General features: G+C 48.7%; 7 protein-coding genes across 7 annotated transcripts; 3 read left to right on the top strand and 4 right to left on the bottom strand.

Moving 5' to 3' along the window:
- Positions 1-585: 585 nt before the first annotated feature.
- CABS01_10863 (heterokaryon incompatibility protein) lies at positions 586-2,745 on the top strand (the record flags this gene model as incomplete). Its single annotated transcript, XM_060544218.1, has 1 exon — positions 586-2,745. One exon carries the CDS (start codon positions 586-588, stop codon positions 2,743-2,745), a length of 2,160 nt encoding a protein of 719 aa, XP_060398942.1.
- Positions 2,746-3,474: 729 nt separating this feature from the next.
- On the bottom strand, positions 3,475-5,537 carry CABS01_10862 (major myo-inositol transporter iolT; the record flags this gene model as incomplete). The annotated part of the gene is made up of 7 exons (XM_060544217.1): positions 3,475-3,805; positions 3,893-3,931; positions 4,007-4,036; positions 4,096-4,282; positions 4,337-4,813; positions 4,947-5,264; positions 5,333-5,537. The coding sequence occupies 7 exons, from the start codon at positions 5,535-5,537 to the stop codon at positions 3,475-3,477; spliced, it is 1,587 nt and encodes a 528-aa protein (XP_060398941.1).
- A 1,064-nt stretch (positions 5,538-6,601) lies between these two features.
- Positions 6,602-8,425, bottom strand: CABS01_10861 (uncharacterized protein; the record flags this gene model as incomplete). Its single annotated transcript, XM_060544216.1, has 5 exons — positions 6,602-6,734; positions 6,847-6,968; positions 7,045-7,078; positions 7,145-7,669; positions 7,887-8,425. Coding segments are annotated over 5 exons (1,353 nt in total), but the record flags the coding sequence as incomplete, so codon positions are not given.
- Positions 8,426-9,008: 583 nt separating this feature from the next.
- On the bottom strand, positions 9,009-10,368 carry CABS01_10860 (uncharacterized protein; the record flags this gene model as incomplete). Its single annotated transcript, XM_060544215.1, has 4 exons — positions 9,009-9,394; positions 9,456-9,526; positions 9,602-10,104; positions 10,189-10,368. 4 exons carry the CDS (start codon positions 10,366-10,368, stop codon positions 9,009-9,011), a joined length of 1,140 nt encoding a protein of 379 aa, XP_060398939.1.
- Positions 10,369-11,536: 1,168 nt separating this feature from the next.
- On the top strand, positions 11,537-12,494 carry CABS01_10859 (short-chain dehydrogenase; the record flags this gene model as incomplete). Its single annotated transcript, XM_060544214.1, has 2 exons — positions 11,537-11,630; positions 11,695-12,494. The coding sequence occupies 2 exons, from the start codon at positions 11,537-11,539 to the stop codon at positions 12,492-12,494; spliced, it is 894 nt and encodes a 297-aa protein (XP_060398938.1).
- Positions 12,495-18,888: 6,394 nt separating this feature from the next.
- CABS01_10858 (uncharacterized protein) lies at positions 18,889-20,236 on the top strand (the record flags this gene model as incomplete). The annotated part of the gene is made up of 5 exons (XM_060544213.1): positions 18,889-19,041; positions 19,102-19,471; positions 19,524-19,641; positions 19,696-19,760; positions 19,821-20,236. The coding sequence occupies 5 exons, from the start codon at positions 18,889-18,891 to the stop codon at positions 20,234-20,236; spliced, it is 1,122 nt and encodes a 373-aa protein (XP_060398937.1).
- Positions 20,237-20,599: 363 nt separating this feature from the next.
- On the bottom strand, positions 20,600-21,689 carry CABS01_10857 (uncharacterized protein; the record flags this gene model as incomplete). Its single annotated transcript, XM_060544212.1, has 2 exons — positions 20,600-21,259; positions 21,333-21,689. The coding sequence occupies 2 exons, from the start codon at positions 21,687-21,689 to the stop codon at positions 20,600-20,602; spliced, it is 1,017 nt and encodes a 338-aa protein (XP_060398936.1).
- Between the last annotated feature and the right edge of the window lie 349 nt (positions 21,690-22,038).

The following is a 22,038-nucleotide window of genomic DNA, read 5'->3' as shown; positions in this document are numbered from 1 at the left end:
CTCTCATGCATGGCCAAAGCCATGGTCTCAGCCTTGTATGATCGTGCCCCCCCAGCCCCATGACTCGGCCTGGGAGACTCATAATCAAGTGGCAAAGTATCTGAACGGTCAACGTTCAATTACTTTCCAGCCCTGCGGCTGAGACAAGACATTTCACAAAATGTCACCGAAGGACCGCCGAAGGTATCGCGCCATGGGCTGACAGGCGTTGAAGACGTGATATACTTCTGCCAGGGTGCGATGTGAGACGGCTCTGCTCCTGCATTCCACTCTACCTTTTCACGCCAAACAACAGTCCTAATTCGGGGTAAATGCACCGAACGTCTCTTGGTTCATCAGAGAGTCTGCTGAAGACCACATTGATAATCATTTTGACAAACTTGACACACCTGTAAGTAAGTAATAGTTAATCTTAGCGCGCCAGCATTAAGCTAGGTACCTAGCTACCGCGGATTTGACCCTGCAAGAACCATGTGGAGAGCTGTCGGCCAATCAAATGTTCACCTATCACTTACTTGTCAGATTCTCTGACGCAACGACGGCTGACTCCTTTCTTTACCCCGCCCTCGAAGACTTTGAACAACAATGGCGACGGAAGCAGAAGCAGTGAGAGAACTCCAAGGGCTGTGTCCCTACCGATACTCTGCGTTACCTTCAGAGAACTCTATTCGCCTTTTGCAGATCTTCCAGGATAGTTCCTCCGCACAAGGCTTCTTGGCACGACTAGAGACCTACGAGCTTGATGATGCGCCCCCATTTTGGGCGCTTTCATACACATGGGGCCCTTCGGAGTTCGATGAGGGGTCAAATGCTTCAGAGAAAACAGAGACGCAGTTTACTCATTTAGTATGCGATGGTGGGCGACTCCGAGTTGGTCAAAATCTTTTCGACTTTCTACGTCAGTTCAAGAATGACATTGCTTTCTACGCAGAATCATCAGAGCTCGGACGCCAATCCTGTGGAGCTAATCATTCGGATCGTTTGATCTACCCTGAAAATGGCTATAACCTTTGGGTCGATGCTATTTGTATAGACCAACAAGAGAGCCAAGAAAGATGCCACCAAGTCCAGCTCATGGGTCAAATCTACGAGGCTGCAAGAAGTGTGATTGTCTGGCTCGGCACGACTGAGCCCCCCTATGAAGTCTACTGGGTTGTCAGGTGTTTCATACCAAGGATATTGGAAGTGGCCCGGGCCGCAAGCAACGCTGACTTCCTACAACAAGTTGGGCCGGAGTTAGATCACCCCGAGATCATACAGTTGCTTGGCAAGGATTTCTGCGATGAGTGGCGCAAGTCATATCCAGTGTACTTCAACTTCTTCCTCAAGAAGCGATGGCTCACGCGTGGATGGGTTGTCCAGGAAGCAGCGATCCCTCATTCTGAGGATATTGTGCTTCAGTGCGGCAGGGTCCAATTCGCCTGGTCTGACATCAACAAACTGTCTGCCTTCATTCTTCGGGTGCGTTGGGATGAGAAGCTCATACACACACTAGGCGAACTCCTCCCGGATTGGAAGAAACGCCCTGGCACGATAGACCGTCTTTGGAACTCAACAAAAACTTCTCTTTCGGCATTCAGACGTGAGAAGGTTAGCAACGGGATGGCTCATTGGCAGAAACAGCGCTGGGGAGCTACCACAGACGAAGCTATGCGACATGCTGAAGTGCTGCAAACTCTCCACCGGCTGAGGATTTATAACTTCGAAAACCCGCTGGACCATATCTATGGCGCGCTGGGAGTCATACAACGCATCCTGGGTCGCAATTATCAGGTTGAGGTGGACCCCAGTTACGATGTCTCCGTCGAAGTCGTCTATACCCAGGTGACGACTTGGTTGATCAAACGTTTGTCCAATCTCGACATTCTGGGACTAGCAGGCCTGACTGAAGGCCGCCTACCAAATCTGCCGTCGTGGGTTCCAGACTTTTCATCTCATGGGCCTGAACACTATACTTCCCTACAAAGACTGAGGCAGCTGGCACGAGGGTCGGATTTCCCGAGAACGTTCGATACCACCAGCACTGCAGATGGATCGAGCAGCCACGGGGCCCGGAGTCATGGTTCCACTACTCTCGTACTGGAGGGGATCCTAATCGATAGGGTCTCAAAGACCCAAAGTTCGGAGTTCGATAGGCAGAATATCTTCAGCAACGCAACATGGCTACGCCATCTGAGCAGTCAGCAGAGTGTTTATGAATCAACAGGAGAGAGTTTTATGGATGTCGCCGTGTCGACACTGATTGCAGATGTCAAATTACTCAAAGACTCTCAAGAGAGTCGAAGAGCGTGGGTACAGAAGTGCATAACCTACGATGATACCATGAGCATGGGAGATGAAGACATTGAAAATTCAAGAATGGTTATGCCGACAGAGACATCCACCCAACATTCTAACATGGCGATTCCCGAAGACTCTTTATCAGAAAGCTTGATTAAAGATCCGTTATCAAAGGTGGTTCATTTAATTGCTTCTGGGAGACGGTTATTGGAGACAGAGAAGGGCTACCTTGGGCTTGGATCAGCGGCCTCCGAGGTCGATGACGAAGTTTGGCTTATTCGCGGTAGTCGTATGCCGCTATTGCTGAGGAAAAGCTCAGCCAAGACTAGCTACGACGACGATATTAGAGATACGAATGGCGAAAAGTATGTGTTAGTTGGAGAGGCATATGTCCATGGGATCATGTATGGAGAGTTGATGACCGACGACTTCATCTCACGCTGCCAGACAATTTCCGTCGTCTGAGCAAGATCAATAGTAGTCCCAGCCACCAAATTTACTCCATAAGACCAGAATGGGTGGCGAAGAGATATCAGGTTCAGGAGAATTCGACCCGGAAAGCATATAGCCCCAGACATGGTAGACGAGCCCACATAATGTTTCTTTGGGTAATCTGATGTTAAACAAGACAGCTTATACAGACTCATTTGTAGAGGTTTGCCGACACTTCCGTCTTGTTTCGAAGTGAAGTACTGTATCGCGAGAGTAGGCCATGATTTGCAATGAGTTTGGCACGCTGGCAATCATGCAAATGCTGCCACGAGATTTGTACTTGATCACTTGTCATGCCACTGAGGTCCCGCTCAACAATATGCCGGTTTACTTTACTGCGAGCATTCTCTCAACATCTTTTGCGGTGTAATCCGTAGACGGCGTTATCTGCTTGATGCCAGCTACAACGATTAGCCCATGAAGTCCCTGATTTTCGTCTCCTATTCCAGAGGCGGTGTAGTCTTGTGCCTTCGTGTCAACCACGTCCGCTTATCTATAATGAAGGGAACCTCCCCATTCTGGGATAATACGAGCTGATACCTACGCATATTTTCGTCAGACTCTCTTGCTGATCACTTCCCGAATCATAGCTTGCGGGACATCGTGCGAATATTAAGCAATCGTACGACGTCATTCTGATGAGAACGTAAGAGACCTAAGGTGTCTTATCCTCTACAAAGTAGTTTTTGCAGAGAAATTCCATTACACCTTTGTGTTTCCAGGCACATCCCGTGATTCACGTGAGACCGGTCGTTCGCGAATATCCTCAAGCTCGACTTGAAGCACCTTCTGAGCATTCTTCTGAACCTTGTCCTGCACATCTTTGCCCTCGAACATGAAACTCAGCTCTTCAAGGGTGCGGCCTTGAGTCTCGGGGAAGATCATGTAAACCGTCAAGATCTCCACCAAGATCCACACACAATACACAATGTAGTATTTCCAGCCGATGGAGTCGAGCGCAATCGGGTTGACATAGGTGTTGAAGAAAACGGCAAAGCGGACGGTAAGTTGTTCTACGGCAATTCCCTTCGCTCTATATGTGATATTAGCCTCAAAAGTTTCCCTGGAGTATAGCAAAATCGATGTGAGATCCCGGCTGAAGAGAACAGCAAAGCCTTACCTTTGACTGAATGGGAAAAGTTCCACGAGATAAGTGTAACTGCGTAGGGTTAGCGGTCTGATCTTCGGGTTCATCCTATGAGATAGAAGAAAAGAAGGGGTAAGGGATTCTTACGCAAGAGCATTCCAGCCAATATTGTAGAACCTGTGACGAGATAATAAGCGGTTGTCTTTAAGGACAAGATTGTAGGGCCATCAACTCACGGCGAATAAACGAATATGAAGACCAGAACTGGGATAGCAGCTTTTTGGGATTGCTCAATGGCGAACCTGGCCGATGCGACGGTCCAGACGGTGTAAACACACGCAGTACCGATCGTGCACGTGAGGAACATTTTTCTTCTCGCAAAACGTGGGGCTATTAATGCGATCGGTACGGCGTTGATGAAGCCTTACCGGGCTATTAGCATGAACACCGATATTCGCCCGCAACAAGACGACTTACCCCAGCACGTGTTGCCCAAAATGAACTTCTGCACAGTGTGGTTGTCCGTGATACCAACAAGGTTGAGGATTTTCTTCATGTAGAAAGAAATCAATCCGTTGCCAGACCACTGTGTGAAGAAGCCCATGATGCCAGCCAACATGAAACGACGACGCATGGCGGCATCGCGGAAGACATCGGCCCAAAGGAATTTACTGGCGACCTCTTTCTCTTGCTGGATAGTGGATATAATCTGAGCATACTCGAGACGGACAAACTCTTCGCCGTTCTCCCCTTCGCTGTGGTACTTGCTGAGAATTGCGAATGCCTCGTCGCCACGGTCTTTTGATATCAGCCAGCGAGGCGATTCCGGGCAGAAAGGCATAAAGACAATTTGACAACCGCTGGGTACGAGTTGAAGTAGACTAGGAATTCTCCAAGCCCAGGTAGTGCTCATTTGGAAAGTGCCGAATGTGATGCCTGCTGCTACGATGGCCCCTGTCATCATTTCACATTAGCAACGTTCTCGGCCTGGGTTCTCGTTTGGTAGGGTTTGATTCATACCAACAAACCAGCTAGCGTTGAACAGACTTCATAGTAAACAAGTTAGCAAGTCGCATCTTATAATAACAAGAAGTGATTTCAGCTAACCTCGTCATAATTGGGCGCTCCTTGGCATAGGAAAGTTCGCCGATGAGCGAGGAAGCGTTGATGATGGCAAAGGGGATACCAAAACCCAGAACCCATCGCGAGGCTAAGAACATATCGACGTTCCTGGACCCAGCTTGGAGCCCAGCACCCAGAACCATGATCCATGATCCCATCAGGATAGTTCGTCGACGACCAAGACGCTGACTGAAGTAAGGGACGAATGGGATGGCCATCAGAGCGCCCAGAGAGTAGATTGCGCTAAGAAGGCCAAGCCTTGAAGAATTAGGACGACCAAAGTCTGGTTTCGGATGCATCAGTATTGAGTTATCGCGGAGGGTAACATGTTCTATGGCGAGGCTTTCTCACATTCGAACCAAGACGAAACAGCTTGAAGACTGTTCATCATAGAAGAATCGAAGCCTGAGGTCCACTCAACTCCGAGCCCGGTTGGGATGAGAATAAGATAGAGGAAGCGCAGGTTCGGCTTCTTGTACCAGATCGTCTTGTCATTCTGCGCAATTTGCGACAACTGAGGGTCGACATGATGTTCTTTGGCCCCGATGATGGCCATAATTGCGATTGGATGGATGGCAGGCCAATATGCGCTTGGACAACGAGATGAGCACAGCTCCAGTTGTTCTAAGCCTGGGAATCGTGACGTTCATATACTGGATGGACGTTGTGCCAGTTCCCTGGCTCTTAGGTCTCTGCGGCGGAGAGGGAAACCCACACCTGTTCCAGTCGATCGATTCCAGTATGGATGGCGAGAAATCAGACCATCGAATCATGCTTCACGGTTTCTCGTTGGGGTCGGTTCATAAATTGCTGCCCACCCACAAAGAATCCAAAGTTCGTGTGCGGGGTTGCTGTCCGGGCGGGTAGGGATTCCGATCTCAAAATCCGGGGTAAGAATGACCGAGGCAGCGCCGAAAAACAAGGGTCTCCGGGACTTTGAGGTGCCTTTGCCGGAGATTTATGTTGCCGTCTACCACTTTTGTCCACAAAAACATGTCATCCATCAACGAGACGTAAGACGAGATACAGGCTGTATCCAATATGTACGTTACAAACGCACTCGGAAGACGTCTGACGAACCGCTCTGATCCAATTTTGTTTTCTGCTAGCCAAAGTTGAGGGTGTGGTGCACCAATAATAAGCCAATCTTGGCGGACATACTCCGCTCCACGTGCTGTGAATCCATCGTGGGTGGGCAATGGCACCTCCATGTTTGCCCGGCCAGATTACGCCTAGATATCCTGCCAATCTACTCGACCTTGATGCAACGCTTTACTCCAGTCAACACTGGCACCAAAGTCTGGATTGCATTTCTTACGTGAATGAATGAGATGTGACAGGCCAGCATCGGCTTCTATTTGACACTGACCTAGAGTAGATTAGTTCTTTCGGACGGGAAAGCATATTGCATTTTCACTCCTGACAGCAAAAGAAAATCAATATTCTCAATCAGCGAATACCGGAATGTACCACCCCTCTTCGGATAGAGTACTCTAAAGCACGTATTCGAGCTCCCAACTTCATCTCCAACAGACACGATACGCTGTGACATTTTCTAATTCAGGTACAGTACCATTTAAAGCTACGGACATTTATATGAGAGGCAGTCTGATTGAGGACTCAAGTTGCAAATGCCATCATGAAATCAACTATAGCATTCAGGAAAGCCTTGGCGAGGTTCTCGTCAAGACGTCCATTGTTGAAACAGACAGAAAGACTAGTCTGGCCTTTGAAACTGTCCATTCGAACAAGCCTAGATTCCAAATAGTTAGTGACAATGGTTAAGAATGGAGATATCACACGTTTGGACCAACTGTGCTCGACAGATCAAACGAAGCCAGGAATTAGAATATTGGTCTCCTTACACATCAGAGGAATAAGTCGTCAGATGGAAATTGCGACTCTCCACGGTGTAGATCTTTTCATCGCTGGAGCCGAAAACGTCTCCTGGAATGTAGTTGTCGACAATGCCATCGCTGACGAAGGCCTTGACGTTGTAAGACGTGTTAGAAATGCACCAAGGGTTATTTCGATGAAGGCTGTCAGTGTTTGGGACTTCGTACCGGAAAGCTTGTCGGTGAGAAGGACGAAGGCGCTCTAAGCAGAAGAGTTTTAGAACCAGGGAAACATTGAAATTGAAAATGGGGGAGGGAGATTACTCACGATGCCAGAAACCCCGCTAGAAAGTTGCTCTTAACTTGGTCTATGACCAATTGGAACTCGTTCGTCAGCCAATGCTGATAGCTGTTTCTGACATGATGAGCCAGGCTTGCGAGTGTCATTCTGACTGCTTCAGGATTGCTCTCATCGACAGCGTACGATCGAAGTGGTGCAAATTCCACCGACGCGCCCGCCTGACACGACCCATAACGAATACTTGCATTGCTGCCACTTAAGTATCGCCTCCCGTTGACTGGCAAGGGCGAGGAAAGAAACAGGGCGTCCGAGGCATCTCCTGATAAGGGGCTGACTCGCAGTAATGCAAGCACCATGGCGGCATGGCCGAGGTGAGTGAAGGTGAACTGGGGTCCGAGCTGACTCTTTATGGCCTTCGAGATGGCCTGACTTTCGTCTGTATTAAAGGTTCTCCATCTAGTTCGAGGTGTGCCTGTAGTATTCGTTACAGGAAGCCCCCAACTTGTCTCCGAGGAGTTAGTGACCACGGAAACCATGTTCGCTTGGGACGGGCTGTGGATGGTCAAGCCGCCAAGAATATGCAGAACTACTCACCGCACTTCTGAGCAACTCGGTGATGAAGTCATCTCGCGCCTTGTCATAATCCTCTCCTTATGCATCCACGTTGGTTTTGCATGCATCGAGGACCGGCTCGTTGAGGTTGGCAATTTCCTTGCCCCAAGGATGATGGAAAGGACTGTTTGCTAGATTCTGGTCGCCAGCGTTGAACTGTTGGCCAACACCGCGCAACAAGTCACCGACGAATATGCGCGAGCTGATACTGTCCCAGTGAATATGGTTGAATGCACAGAGCAGGTCCACTCGAGCGCCATTTTCAAGTGGAGTGCCTGTCTCTGGCACTTGAGCTACGACATAGACCTTGACCGGGGGTAACGGCTCAGGTCTCTCTTGGCGCGCCTCCGAAAGTTCAGCGGCAACTTCAAGCCCAGTTTTATCCGCTGCAATCGATGAAACAAGACCGCGGCCCCAGTTCAAGGCAACTTCGTCGGAGCTCGGTGAATTATAGACAATGAAGGGAGGATCTTGGTCGGTAGCCCAGGTGACGGAGCATCCGACCTCAGGGTGTTGGAATCGAATGTTGACAAGGGCGTTGGAGATTTGCAGCGCGATAGTCTCTAACGAGATCCCAGGAACATGAACTCGGAGAGACGTGTTCAGGTAGTTGTCGTACTGACCACGAGAGTTCGGCTCTCGTAAGCCGACCCAAGCCTCGGTGCCGACAGCGAGACGCCTCACAGAGCTGGGTCCGTCTGGAGAAGGATACCAGCGGAACTTAGCCGGCTCTGACGAGGTAAGGGTGGGAGAGACATGGAAGTGTCAACTTAATAGCTGGACTACGAGTTGTATTATGTATCTAAGAATGAATGGCAGTATGGCGGTGGAAGAACAGAGAATCAGAAACAGTTAGCTAGTAATGTTTCTAAGCCTTCGAGGCGAGGTAGGATGGACGTAGGTGTGGGGGACATGTGTCAGCTTCATGTCCAAATGTAATCGAGATAAGCGGAGTTCAAGTTGTCATCTCTTGCCCGAGTCTGAATATTTGACGCTAGGTTCTTCGGGATACAGCCGAACAAAGCTTAGCGCTGACTGCGTAGACGCACAGCAAGCAAGTTATCTTTGGCCCGCCTTTTGTCCATAGCCGCCATTCGAACATTCAAGTACATGCAAAAGCATAATCTCTGAGCAACGGGCCTAAACAGCTACTAGGCGTTCCATTTAAATCAGTCTAGAGCCACCTATTCTTTTGAGCCGTCACAGTACCGTGTCCGATATCAGAACGATATTGTGGGGTGGGAATTCTTTTCTCCTTCATATTACTTACGTTGCGTAACTAACTTTTACTCCGGCCATTCTTCTGTCCTGGTAGAGACGAAACCTCGAAGGTCATGTCCTTGCGAATGCCTCGAACAGGTGCTGTGCTTCCTTTCTCCGAGACGCTGTCTTCATCGAGACGCGTCCAGTCTCCCTGCCCTGCTTCGTCGTCCTCGTAATTTGTACCTTTGCGTATCTTGCTCTTGGATGTCACTCCTGAGCCGCCAATAGTAACAAGCCCAACTGATCCCGGGTGGAGGCCATGAGATGCATCCGTTTGACCCAAAGTTGTAGGTCGTGGCGAGCGACGGTGCATGAAGAATTGTCGTAAAGCAGGGAGGGAGCCGGCGATGAATCCAATGGCAGTCTCGATATTGGACCAAAGGGGGATGTTAGCAATGTGGACTGTTAAGCGATTCAAGTCAGCAACTACTCTACTCATGGCAGACTAATGGAAGCATCATACAGGCAAGATCGTCTAGTGGATGGTTGTAGTGATCGATGTATGGAGTACGTATCATGGTTGAGACTGAGGCACTAATCATGTGACCGAAACGGTAGGAATTAGCTATCAAGATCATCTCAGACAGGTGCACTGGGCAAAATACTTACAAAGAGCCGAAAGAAAGGACGAAAGAGACCATGATCTTTGTCGAGAGCTTCATTTGTGTCTGCCAGAGAATGATAGCCGGGAGCACGGCACAGGCAAGGTCGGTAACGATGGTGCTGACGGTTGAAGTGTATGACAGCGCCAACATAGAGCTTACTGGCGAGCACTCGCCACGGCCCTCTAACACGATGCTGGTATCCCAATTGGCTTCCACAGGTCGGCATAACAAGAGGATCCCGACGAAGGTTGTGAAGAATGTGGCGACAGTAAGCCCCATCAAGATGTAGACGGCAGTGCGTAGCTTTGGCATTGTAGTAGCGATCCGTAGTGTGGTGATGCAAATCGAAGTTTTGATCGTACACAATACTGCCACGTAGAGCATCATCCAAATCATCAAATATTTCATCGATTCGACCAACATGACTGGGCTGAGGTCTGCATTGCGCGTGCCCAGTCCACTCAGCGCGCCCATGCAGGCGAGTGCGACATCGACGAGGTAAACGACCTTCAGGCCTAAGTCAGCATGGGCGTAATAGGGAAAGCAATGCTATAAGGTCCTGCGAGAAGGTTTTGAGAAGATTAAGCTTACCAAACCACCGAGCATCAAGCCGTCATCCCAACTAAACGTCTTCGCCCGCAGTCGAATGAATGTCCTCAGGCACACCACAATCAGAGAGACGACGCCACCAACGATAGAGACCACAAATAGGCTGAGGCCAACGCCCTCAAGTTGGTAGACAAACCGTCGGTTAGGGTCCTCTGTTACCATGTTGACTTCAAGTAGCTCTGTCTCACAGTCTTGGCTCTTAAGGTAGGTTGCGATGGGCTTCGCCGGGGACAGCAAGTCAACAAAACAAGTGACTAGTGGACGATCGTGTAGTCGCCGACAAGAAAAAGCCAATCTTCGAGACGAACAAACTACTCCACAGAAGTGAGCAAGAGTCGATTCTGGCTAGACCTATCGTTGACAGATTGGCGGACATACAAGATGGGTTTTATGGAAGTGGTCTTCAACACACGTTGCCAGCCAATGTCACCCATTTCGCGCCGATCACTGGCAGAAAAACTCCTGGATACTTTTCAATCGAGATGTTAGGCGTCGCTAAGATCCTTGAAGTATCCTTGAGCAACCCTTGGAAAAGCTCCTACTCGCAGGGAAGGGTGCCTTTCGCTTCGACAGGACCAGGGGTTCTACAGGTTGGATGATTTTGGTAATACTCAGCACCATCATCAAATCCCAAAGAGGTGACTGAAAACGGAGTTGTGAGGCAATTTTTGGGAAAATGACCAGGTAACGTATGTTTGACCCGTTTGCCGGATTTCCGGCTCCGCTGGGTGGGACAATCAAGGACATTATATACCATGCCGTGGCGCACGTGTGCGGATGGACTTTATGGCATGATGAAGCTTTAGCAGTGAACTCTACCCAGGATGGCATGCAAAATCAAAGATCATTGTTGCTGATCTTACCTACGAAATTCATCCCTTAGTTGATGTTGCAATTGCTACGGCCTACGAACTCATGTATCCTCGAGTGTAGACCAGAACACCGATGGTCATGGCTTCGGCATTCGCCCCTTCTCGGTCCCACATCACCCATCATCATACAGGCCATGAAGACTCGATGCCACCTCGACCAGTGTTTTCATTGGATCTCGACAGTGGAGCAAGTGGACAAATTCGTTAACAAGAAAGTCCCTGCCTATGAGGCTCGAAATGGTCTAGGGCATTTGCTGAAGATCCAGAAATGGTAAGAGAGAAGACGGTCTGACAGATTGACAGGCACCACGTTGCTGCTGTCACATTTTCTCCTATTTTCCTTAATAACCATGGCCCCCAGACCCCGTGATATGATTCGGTTGAAACTTGCCTGAAAATCGAACACGGCGTAAACTCACTTTAGCACAAACAACACGTTGTACTCTCCGTTAAACAAAATGACCAAATCACAGATCACCATTCCCATTACTCAGGCCCCTCCATACAAAGTTCATGAGGGCAAGACGGCCGTCATTACGGGTGGTGCAAGGAGTGAGCCTTCCTCCCGCTTTCTTCTGGGATTTCTAGGAACACCTACGCTGACAAAAGTCCCAAGGTATTGGTGCCGCCATTGCTCAGAACCTCGCCTCCAAAGGCGCCAATGTCGTGCTCATTTATCTGACCGAGTCTTCTGACGAGCCTGCCAAGGCTCTCGCTGAGCAACTGGCAAAGGCACACAACGTCAAGGCCATTCCCGTCCGTGCCGACTTCAGTACACCCGATGGCTGCTCCAAGATTGTCGATGTTGTAAAGAATGACATGCCGCCCAGCGCCAAGACAGGCAAGCCGCAGGTCGACATACTGGTCAACTGCGCCGCTCTCTTCCACGCCATGCCTCTCGAAGCCGTCAACGTTGAGGACTTCCACAAGGTCTACTCTATCAACGTCCTTGGACCCATCCTGCTCACGCAGGCAATCAAGCCCCTTCTGCCCACCGACCGCTCGGGCCGCATCGTCAATGTGTCAAGCGTCGGTTCCAAGGTTGGACTCGAGTACCTGACCCTGTACGGCGGCAGCAAGGGCGCCCTTGAGGCCATGACGCGCACATGGGCGCGCGAGCTCAAGGAGCACTGCACCGTCAACTCTTGCAACCCCAGCTCCACCATGACGGACATGCTCCGAGGTGCCTCTGAGGATGCGAAGCAAGCCATTTCATCGTGGTACCCTCTTACACCGCTGTGTGGAATCCGAGAATGGGACTCGGATGAACAGAAGGAAATGGCTGAGAAATACGGCGGACGTGCTGGCTACGCTGAGGAGATTGCTGGCATTGTTGGCATGATTTGCTCCCCGGAGAGCGGATGGATGACGGGATGCCTGGTCAGTGCCAACGGCGGCCAGTGGATGGCTAGTTAAATATCCAGAACTGAAGCAGAAATTTTCCTTGTCAACACTCAACGTTTAGTTCCACCAGCATATGACTTCCATCCATTGGTGTTCCGCACTCTAAAGACCCGGCGCCTGCGGCCTCGCACCGCAGAAGACTTCTTCAATCAGCCACGGCGACCACCACGTAAGAACCCCACGCTCGAAACCATCCTATGCAGGGGCTCTTCAGACCCTGCAAAAGACGACCGATGTTGTCTGTGAAGAGGAGCAAGGATCTGATAGGTTGTCGAAGGGAGAGAATTGGGGTCCGACAGCAGTCACTGGGGCTGACTCCAGGTTTAAGAGCATTTCCAACGTGGCACCATTGGGACCATCCTTCAACAACTGAACGGCTCGAAGACACTCTCGAGAGCAAACCAATTGGCGATCAGAAAAATAGATTATAAGAGGGGCAATTTTTGTGTGGGCGCAAGGCCACAAGTCACCCCATTGAAATGGCAAGACCCCTTGGACATTAGCGTCCTTACAATCCGAAGAATAAACCGAGCCAGTCATAATCTGGCCTGATACGATCAGAGGACGGCACACCACCGTTATCGGGATTGATGCTGGATTCGAGTTGGGGTCAAGCAAGTTCGTCTCAATTGCCTTGCTCGAGAGAATTGGCCCGGAATTTCGTAAGTAGCTTAGCAGTACCCATGGGTGAAATGTAGGTCACAACAATCTCAAGCCGGAGGTGCCATCTCTCCTCAACTGGCGCTCAGCATAGACCAGCGTTTAGTAGTGTAAAGGACCAAAGGAACGGTCCGGTGGGGCGGCCCGGTGGGGCGGCATCTTGGGCACTCATTTCGGGGATACGAAGGTATTCCCGCAACAATGTAACCCGAATCCACCCATGGACAAACTGATCCAAGAATATTATCCAATGACTTGTCAAATTGCTTCAAGCGGTCTCCAATCTTCTGGGAACTGCGAAACGAAATTGTGTTGAGCAATGAGCATCAAACTCTTGCAAAGCCGTGAGCAATGTGGTTGTCACTGGTAGCATCAAAGGAACAATTCATGGTTTGTCCAAAAAACATAGTGTTCAGTGACAATTACCCTTGGACGAAGATCAGATGGGTACCTTACGGTAGTGTCGGCGCCCGGATTAATCTAGGTAGCACAAGTCTTAACTCCACAGCTTCTCTCAAATCTTGTCGGGTTTCATCTGGGAGACATTCATTGAGTAAATGTGGTAAATAAGGCGTAATTGCTGGCCGTCAATTACGGTTCCGTTTTTGTACGACAGTAAAATATGTAGAGAGTCGGCTGCGACCTGTCCATGACACAACTGTTTGTTGACTGGGAAGCTTTGGCTTGATTTATCAGATCTTAATGTACTTAATTGATATACCTAGGCTACATGGTAATGACCTTAGACATTACGAGAGATTGCCGCACTGAACGCCCTCTTATGGCAGACGGCGACTGGCATTGATACCTCCACAGTTAGAACATGTTGAACACTTGGTAAAAAGATCCACTATCATGTTACTGAACTAAGAAGTTCAACGTTTGGGCAATGGAAGACAATCCTGAACCTGTTATCTGGATCTTGAGGCGCGAAGAATCAAAGGGGTCATGTTGGCCCAATTAGGGCTATGACCCGCATAATTGAAGGTTAGATCATATTAGAAGAGAGGATGAATAGTGTACATTATTGAGCTCGACTACTATTGGCATATCTCAGTCAAAATACATCATTTTAGTTGGGAATCTGTGGCATGAACAATGATTCTCGCTTCGCAACAACTAAACACGCCGCGAATGAACGTAATAAGACCTGAAAGCCAGGCTTTTGAAGATATGATATCTTGAGCTCTTCCGCTTGTTTTATGCTTGAACGCGTAGGTAATTGAAACTCGAAACATATGCTGGTAATATGTAGCTGTGTCAATAAGATAAAGTACGTTATGGTACTCACCAAGCCGCCGACAAATGAGCAGACTAAAATTATATGCAAAGCTTTGAACCTCTCAAATTATATCGAGTCTTTGCCAAACTCTGTGATCCGTACTGGTGATGCTCGATCCTAGTCAGAGTGGCATTTCAAGTTCTGTGTGAAGACTTCCATCATACCGTCCCCCTAACATCCACAATCTTCTTCTGAGTTGACACATGAATGTACAATTTTTCTTTTACATAATATTGAAGACAAGCAAACGCTGTGTGTAGTGATACCGATCATGTCCGACGTTTGCTCCCAAAAACCGCCGACTTCGAATGGACATAGTCGAAGTAGCGGTGACGTAGATTGTTTCTCTTTCCCCCACGTCTGGCACATAGTCCTGGCTTGGAAAAAAATCAACGCTGATGAGCTATAAGATCATCGCCCGATGTATATCTGTCTCATGTGGTTCCAAACCATGCGGGGTTTGTGAGTACGACAAGTTTACCAAATGTATTTGATGTAGACGTAAGTTTATTCTAAGGAACCGCAATGTAGAGGCACCAGCCTTTTCTGCGGCGCAGTCTTTCTGAGACACCTGACAGGTGAAAATTCTGAAAGATAAAGGTCATCAACATCATGCTAAGTCTCCTACATGGTCATTTGTATATTAGGGGCACAGCATTACAGCCAGTGTTTCTGATGTCCTTCAATTAGACCGTATGCCTGGATGCTGAAACACCTTACGAGAAAGACAATTATCGGCTGGAGGCAATCCCCGCAGGCTACGTTTTACACTCCCATCGAGACAAGCGCGCTTACTACAAATATCGGTAGCGACTCATTCTCATGTTTATAGGGGCAGGGAGAAAAGAAAACATCCTTTGGCACTGAGTAGATATCGTGAATAGTCTACTTTACAGGACTGAACAATGCCAGCACTCGCGTCCATGCAGTCAAAAATGTATTACGTAGCACCCAATAGTGAAGAAAGGAAACAGATCTATATAGGTATGATCAGTATGCCACCGAATGCATCATGCCTCGCACCTCCCCCAAATGCGGAAATGTCTAAACTGCTATTCGAGCGGCCCTCCATCTGGCCATTTCATCCAGCTGATATTTCTACCTGGACTAGACAGGCATTGCCTCTGTCACGTCTGATTTACTGTCGGGACAGAGTACGTGAGGTTGTGTGAGAATCTGAGAGAATAGTACTGCGATACACCCCGAGTAAAAGGCCATCAATGTACCAGACTGGCAGTGAGCGGCGATAATGGCGTGTTTTCGTTCGACTTGTGGTTCATGCCGGCTTTATATTGTTTCTCTTGGCACTGAAAATTTGTTTAGCGACATATCTGAAGTCACCATGAATACTAGTGCTTTATAATGAACGTTTATTGATAGACGAAGTGATCTGCAGTGCTATTAGTCTTGCGGGCTTACAAAGGTCATGACTGCGATGTCTATATCTAACACGTTTCCATTATATATTTAGGGATAGGTGAGGTCCGGTGAAGCGTATTAGTTCTAGAACTAGTAACGAGCACCGCAGCTATTACATGCAAGCAGGACGTTTTTACACAATGCTCACGGAACCCTTTCTTCCATCCAAATCTATTGCACGAACTATACAAGTTCCATACTAATGACTTCTATCGAGAGCCTGTAAATCTACAAAAAGTTTTTATGAGGTCAACAGGAATGGTTGCAGGCAATCGTAAGGGCTGAAGTGAGGCAATTAGAAGGGAAACGCTGCCAAGGTAATCGAATATCTCTGCCAAACCTCGGCATTGTCCATTCATAAGTGCCATGTTGGACCTACAATAGAGTTTTGATACTATCATCTTCTCGTTAATCTCATATACTCGAATCTCAAAGTGGAATACCAAGGGGGCTCGGGGCTCTTAGCTAATCGGATTCCATCTAGAACTTTAAATAGTACGCCCATCAACTCTATGTCGACAGCGTTTTGCAAAGGTCTTCATGTCGTAAGCCTGTCTATGCGTGCAAGGAGACGAAGGGGGTTTGATTCTTATGTATTGGCGCTTTCAAGTTGTCTCTAAATTTACATGTTGTATGCAAATAAAATGCGCGGGAGTAGCTCAAACCTACTAAGTTGACGAGCAAGAATTTGATTCCAGAGATTTCGATGTCGCCAAGACGCCAGAGTGTTCGCATCTCCGAATTGCTTGACAGTAGTGTTGGTTTGTAATCGAACTGAAGAGAGTGCTTTGAGTATGTCTTGGGTGTTCAATACAACAATGGTCAAGGTTTAAGGTGTGACAGATGATCTCGTATTATTGTTGTCTTTGAGTTTCGGTGGATGAGAAATGCCCGATTCAACAAGGAGACGAATGGAGAGTGAATATGCCATGTTCAGTCTGCTAAGTCCATCATGTTTGCTGCAAAAGCGACCGATGCTCGATAAGAGCATGAATGGCTCAACACGGGATGCTTGCCCATATCCAGACCAAGGGAAGTCACAAACCCAACACCGGAACCCAAGTTGATAGTGATACTACGAACTAGCGTACCTGCGTGAAGAAACGATGGAAACCGCGAGCTGTTTCAGCCATTGCCTCCTTGCATAAGTCTAGTTGATACTCCACTGTCAAGATACTGCTTTAAAGTCTTTCCACAATTACTTCTCTAGATGCGCAACAAGTTCACGGTACCCACATGGGATAAGCCAGTGACATGCATTAGTAGATAGCCTTCAACATCTAACGCTCATGTTCACCTACGTTACTTGTTGCCTTATTGGAACGTGTCTGTAGTTGAAGTCCGATTGCAGTAATTATGCGGTACTATTCTCTCTGGCAGTGATTTCGCCGAGTCTAATGGCAATATGGTTTAGGCCAGCGCTCCTAAATCAGCAAGTGTCACTCACGACACAGGAACGGAATGCGAAATCAAATGCGAGCACACAAGCAAGTTGCCTGTACTTAAAAGAACGGCCATACCGAAGAACTGGAACCCACCCGTTTACCCTGAAATAGATTCGGTGACGAAATACATCAGGCGAAACGCATCAGCCGGGAACCATGTTCAACGCCCAGCCCTACCTCACGATTAGTCCAGTTGTGCATCGCCTTGGCGATTTGCTGAGCCTCCCAATGAGCAGAGTTTTCCCCTGTCTGCATTGACAATCTGAGACGACATCCGCCATGCGCCCTGCCAGCTGACCCGGACTCGGGGCCGCGGATGATTTGCCGCTTTCTTACCTACCTGACTCGGGCCACATCCTTGCACAGATCTTAAACTGCTCGTTGAAGAAGGTAGGATGAGGGCAGAGAGAATTCTGTCAGAAAACCAGAGGGACGAGACGGACGGCAGATTTTCTCTCTCCGCTCGTGTTTGGAATTGTCGCGAATTGCCGTCCCGGCAAACAAAGCCGTTGATGAGATTCCTCCTGTGCAGCGTTCCTGCGGATAGGCGTTGGGAGTGCCATCTCGTCTAATACATCTCCAATTCTCGCTTGTTATCCCAGCTGAACCGGAATGCGACCTAAGCAATTTAGTTTTTTGACTTCGACGCTAGAGCAGGGTTATCGACTCATCTATCCTTGCAATGTTAGTTTAACAGAGACGCGAGGCGCAGGCTGCTCAAAACCGAGCGCGAGCTGTTCAATCTGGGTCCCCTTGACCCACGGCGAACTCAACCTCACATCACCGAATAATGTTCTTCGATCTCAACGGGCACAGTCAAGAACCACGAGACAGAAGGAATCGTATTTGCAATCTCTCTGACAAGTCGCAGAAATTACCCAGCATACGGTCAAGCGGCAAGATTGTCAGCAAAGCATGAGCACAAAACCCAGCCAAGATCAGTTTGACTTCGAGTCATTGCTCTTGCTTGGCTCATTCATCCCCCCACAACGTGGACACGGGCACAATGATATGATGCCACGCTACGATTGTTCGATAATGGTAGTCCGGAATCTGTCGCTCCCAGCTAGATGGCTCCGCTTTCCTGACACAAGCAGCGCTGTCGAGACTGGACGCAACGACGAGATCTTCTTCCATTCTTCTAGAAGGCCATCAATCTGCCCCGGGTTCACCATCTGAAACTAGGGAGAACCCTACAGCGCGCCAACACCTTTGCGTGATCATCGTCTCATCCTTACAAGTCGATCGTCGGCACCTGCATACTCGCAGGGAGCCCAGCCCTTTCCCCGTAGTGCCGGGTGCATTGGCTATCTGTAGGTAATGAACTAGGCTGAGAGGGTGGAGAGGAGGTGTTGCGATGTCATATCTCAGTTGTCATCCCCCACACTCCGAGTGGATGCGCGTTTTATGTCCTTTCCTTTCTCAGCTTCTTTCTTGTGCCTCTTTAGTTTGTGATACCCGCCGCGAGTTGCGCGGCTGCTCTTTGATATTCGCCTTTTCTCGACGTCATCAAACGCGCAACGGCTGGTCTGTGTCTTGAGCCTTCTTCGACATCCGAACATCGCTAGGGCGAAGGAAGTAACCCCTTTTGGCCGGTCAAATGGGGCGGCCGGAGGACTATGGCCAGACGATCAACGCGGTTATCTGGTCTCAGGTTGGAGCGTCGCTATTCTTTCTGTGCCTACGGTTATACTGCAAATTTAAGAAACGCAGTGGACTCTGGTGGGACGACCATGTTCTCATAGCATCTTGGGTTCGTTCAGTCTCTGCACCATATGTCAGGACCCTCTTACTGACGACAATATTGTGTTAGGTCACCTTGATGATTGCATCAGCATTAACAACGTGGAACGTGTCCCTCGGCTTCGGCAAACATGTGTACCAAATCAATCCAGTAAACTTCCCTCAGATCGGCTTGAACGGCAATGTCATCAGTACGATATCGATTACATCGGCGGTATGGAGCAAAACATCCTTCGCGATGACTTTACTCCGAATCGAGGAGAAAGGTTGGACAAGAAACTTGATATGGGGTGCGATTATATCGATGAACGTCCTTATGGGCCTCAACGCTATGGCTGCTTGGGTGCAGTGTACCCCGATCGAAAAGTACTGGCTTCCCCAAACACCAGGAAAGTGCTGGAGTCCGAAGGTAGCAGCTTACTACGGGGTATTTGCTGCAGGTATGGCTTGACAACAGTTGCTCAAACAAATTCTTTTTCTAACACCTGACAGGATATTCTGCTCTAATGGACATACTGCTCGCCATGCTCCCATGGAAATTGATATGGGGACTTCAAATGAAGATGAAAGAGAAGATTGGTGTCGGCATTGCCATGAGTATGGGACTATTGTAGGTCTAGTCCTTTGGGCTGTGTTACACTGCTTCATCTAACCTGGCAACTAGCGCTGGCGGGACCTCGATTGTCAAGTGCACGACGATTCCTACTCTGCTTTCTGGAGACTTTACATGTAAGCAACAAGGTACCGAGAGGCGTCGATACAAGAGACTAGACTGACTTTCTCTTGAAGATGACGGTAGCGACCTCGTCATTTGGGGAACCGTGGAATCAGGTGTAACGATCATGGCGGCCTCCATACCTGTTCTCCGTGTCCTCATCCGCGACGTTGCAAGTACTGCTCGCAAGTACTACGGCAACTCAGCCACCCGTACCAATGGGTCTCGATTCGGCGGAGGCCTCACGCGTACCAACACAGTAACTGTAACAACTTCGACAACACGAAAGGGTTCTATTAGGAGGAAATGGGACAAGCTCGCCGATGATCGGAGCGATAAAAGCATACTTGGGGTCGAGTCGGAACCCGGGTTTGGCAAGATCGTCAGGACAAACGAGATCGTTGTGCAGTATGATACGAGGAGCGATGTTGAAGGGCATAATGGGAGCTACGAGATGGACCAGATGGATCGTATGAACCGCATGGTATAATAAACTTATGATGAGCATATCACCGCTATTACTAACCCATTAGGGGTACTTGATGCGTTTCTATCGTTGCCTTATTGACTGGGGAAGCAACTCGACCCAGCGCTATCTGCGGCCAGCCTGACGGTCATCGGTTGTGAAAGGCTCCAGATAACAGCGAAGCCTCACTAGGCTTTCAGCTGCTTCTATTTGAGCCGTATAACCCCTTTGCCCTCGCGAAGATTGTGTCCATAGTTTTGTGGACTGTTCTTCTGCTGTTCGCCTGTGAACTTTCCCAACTTTTACACAATAATAGTTATTCGAGCCCGTCACAGCTGAGCGTCCAGCTTCCAGCCACACGCAGCGTTGGATTCTCTTACATGTTCCTTAGTCCATTAATGAAAGAACTTCATCTTCTAGCGTGCTGCAAAGATCTTCCACCCGGACCTGGGTCAGCTTAAGAATACTGACCGGATCGGGGTCAGCTTCAATCCATCTTCGAAGCAAACCCCGAATCATCGCTGATCCTACAACCTTCTTCAAATACGGATCAGTCATCTTGGCTCGGCGCCTGGCCGCTTCTGGTACGTCCTTTGCGGAGATAGGCGCCGGAAGAAAACCCAAATCGTAGATCTCGCGAGCCACATCTTCTTGTTTGAAAATATCATGGTCCATGAAACCAACTAGTTTTGGGATGATTTGTTGGAGGATATCTTTTGACTCGGGAACGATATAGTATAGGGCTAGCCGATCCATAGGGGTAATGGCAGTAGGAAGACTGAAAGGTTGTCGAGCAATATATTCTCTGATGTCCATGTAGCTGCAAGTGACCATGTTGGACCATTCGACATCTTCGATCGCAAACCATGCTGACTTTTCCTTGCCAATGGTATTGGAAATCCAGGTGAGTATGTAGAAAAACTCAACATGTGTTAAATCCTCGGGATTCTCCCAGGAATCTACCAATGCGTTTGAGATCTTCTTCATGATCTTCGAACTGAGGCCATATGCTAACTTGTGTCTGGAGTAAGGATGAGTATATTTACGCTTGAACACCAGCGTTAGCTAAGTACTCCTTGACATGGATGCTTTGGAAGACCCACGGATTCCTCAGCATAACTTGTGGTGAGTAGAGATCAGGTAGTTCAGGTGTGGAAAGGGGTCGGAGGGGTGTACTTGCCGTGATTTCATTCAAAGCTCTTTCGGCATTTTCCTCAGATAGAATTATCTTTTTGGTGATGATCTTCTTGACCAAGGTCCATATTGCAATCCAATATTGGTTCATTTCTCGACCGTTCCAAAGACTTTGCAGTTCTTTGAGGCTCGTTTTGATTCTTGCTGCATCTGTTCGTAGGGTTTCGGCGGTTTTGGCGCGAGAGAAAGATGGTTGAAATGCTCGCAGCGCTTCATCAATCGAGTCCCGGATTGCCTCGAGCTCTGGGCGTAGCTCCTCTGAAGTTTCGTAATAGGTCGGCATGCTACAGATGCATATGATCGCGTCGATCGCCGGTATAAGACACACGAGAGGTAAATCGCCGTATTGGTAGTAAAAGTCCCAAACATCTGCAATTTTGAAACCCGAAGGGAGCTTGAAGAAGTGTTCGAAACAATGACTTGAAAGCGAGAAGATTGGAGAGATTCAGGATTCAATTATGCGGTGGGGGGAGGGGGAGGGGCAGATATCACCACGCGCCAGTGTAGGGGAGAAGCTATCGCGGCCGTTGGGGTATCATGAAGCCGATAGGTCCTCTTCACGAAAGCGACGTTAGACCCTGATAACTACGTAACCCTGATGGAGTGGCGTTGCGCCAAAGATGGCATTAGAT

This window comes from Colletotrichum abscissum, assembly GCF_030869225.1.
Source record: "Colletotrichum abscissum strain IMI 504890 chromosome Unknown Scaffold_28.1, whole genome shotgun sequence".
Taxonomy (NCBI): domain Eukaryota; kingdom Fungi; phylum Ascomycota; class Sordariomycetes; order Glomerellales; family Glomerellaceae; genus Colletotrichum; species Colletotrichum abscissum.
The sequence above is the reverse complement of the archived record's forward strand: the minus strand, read 5'-3'. Positions and strand labels throughout refer to the sequence as shown.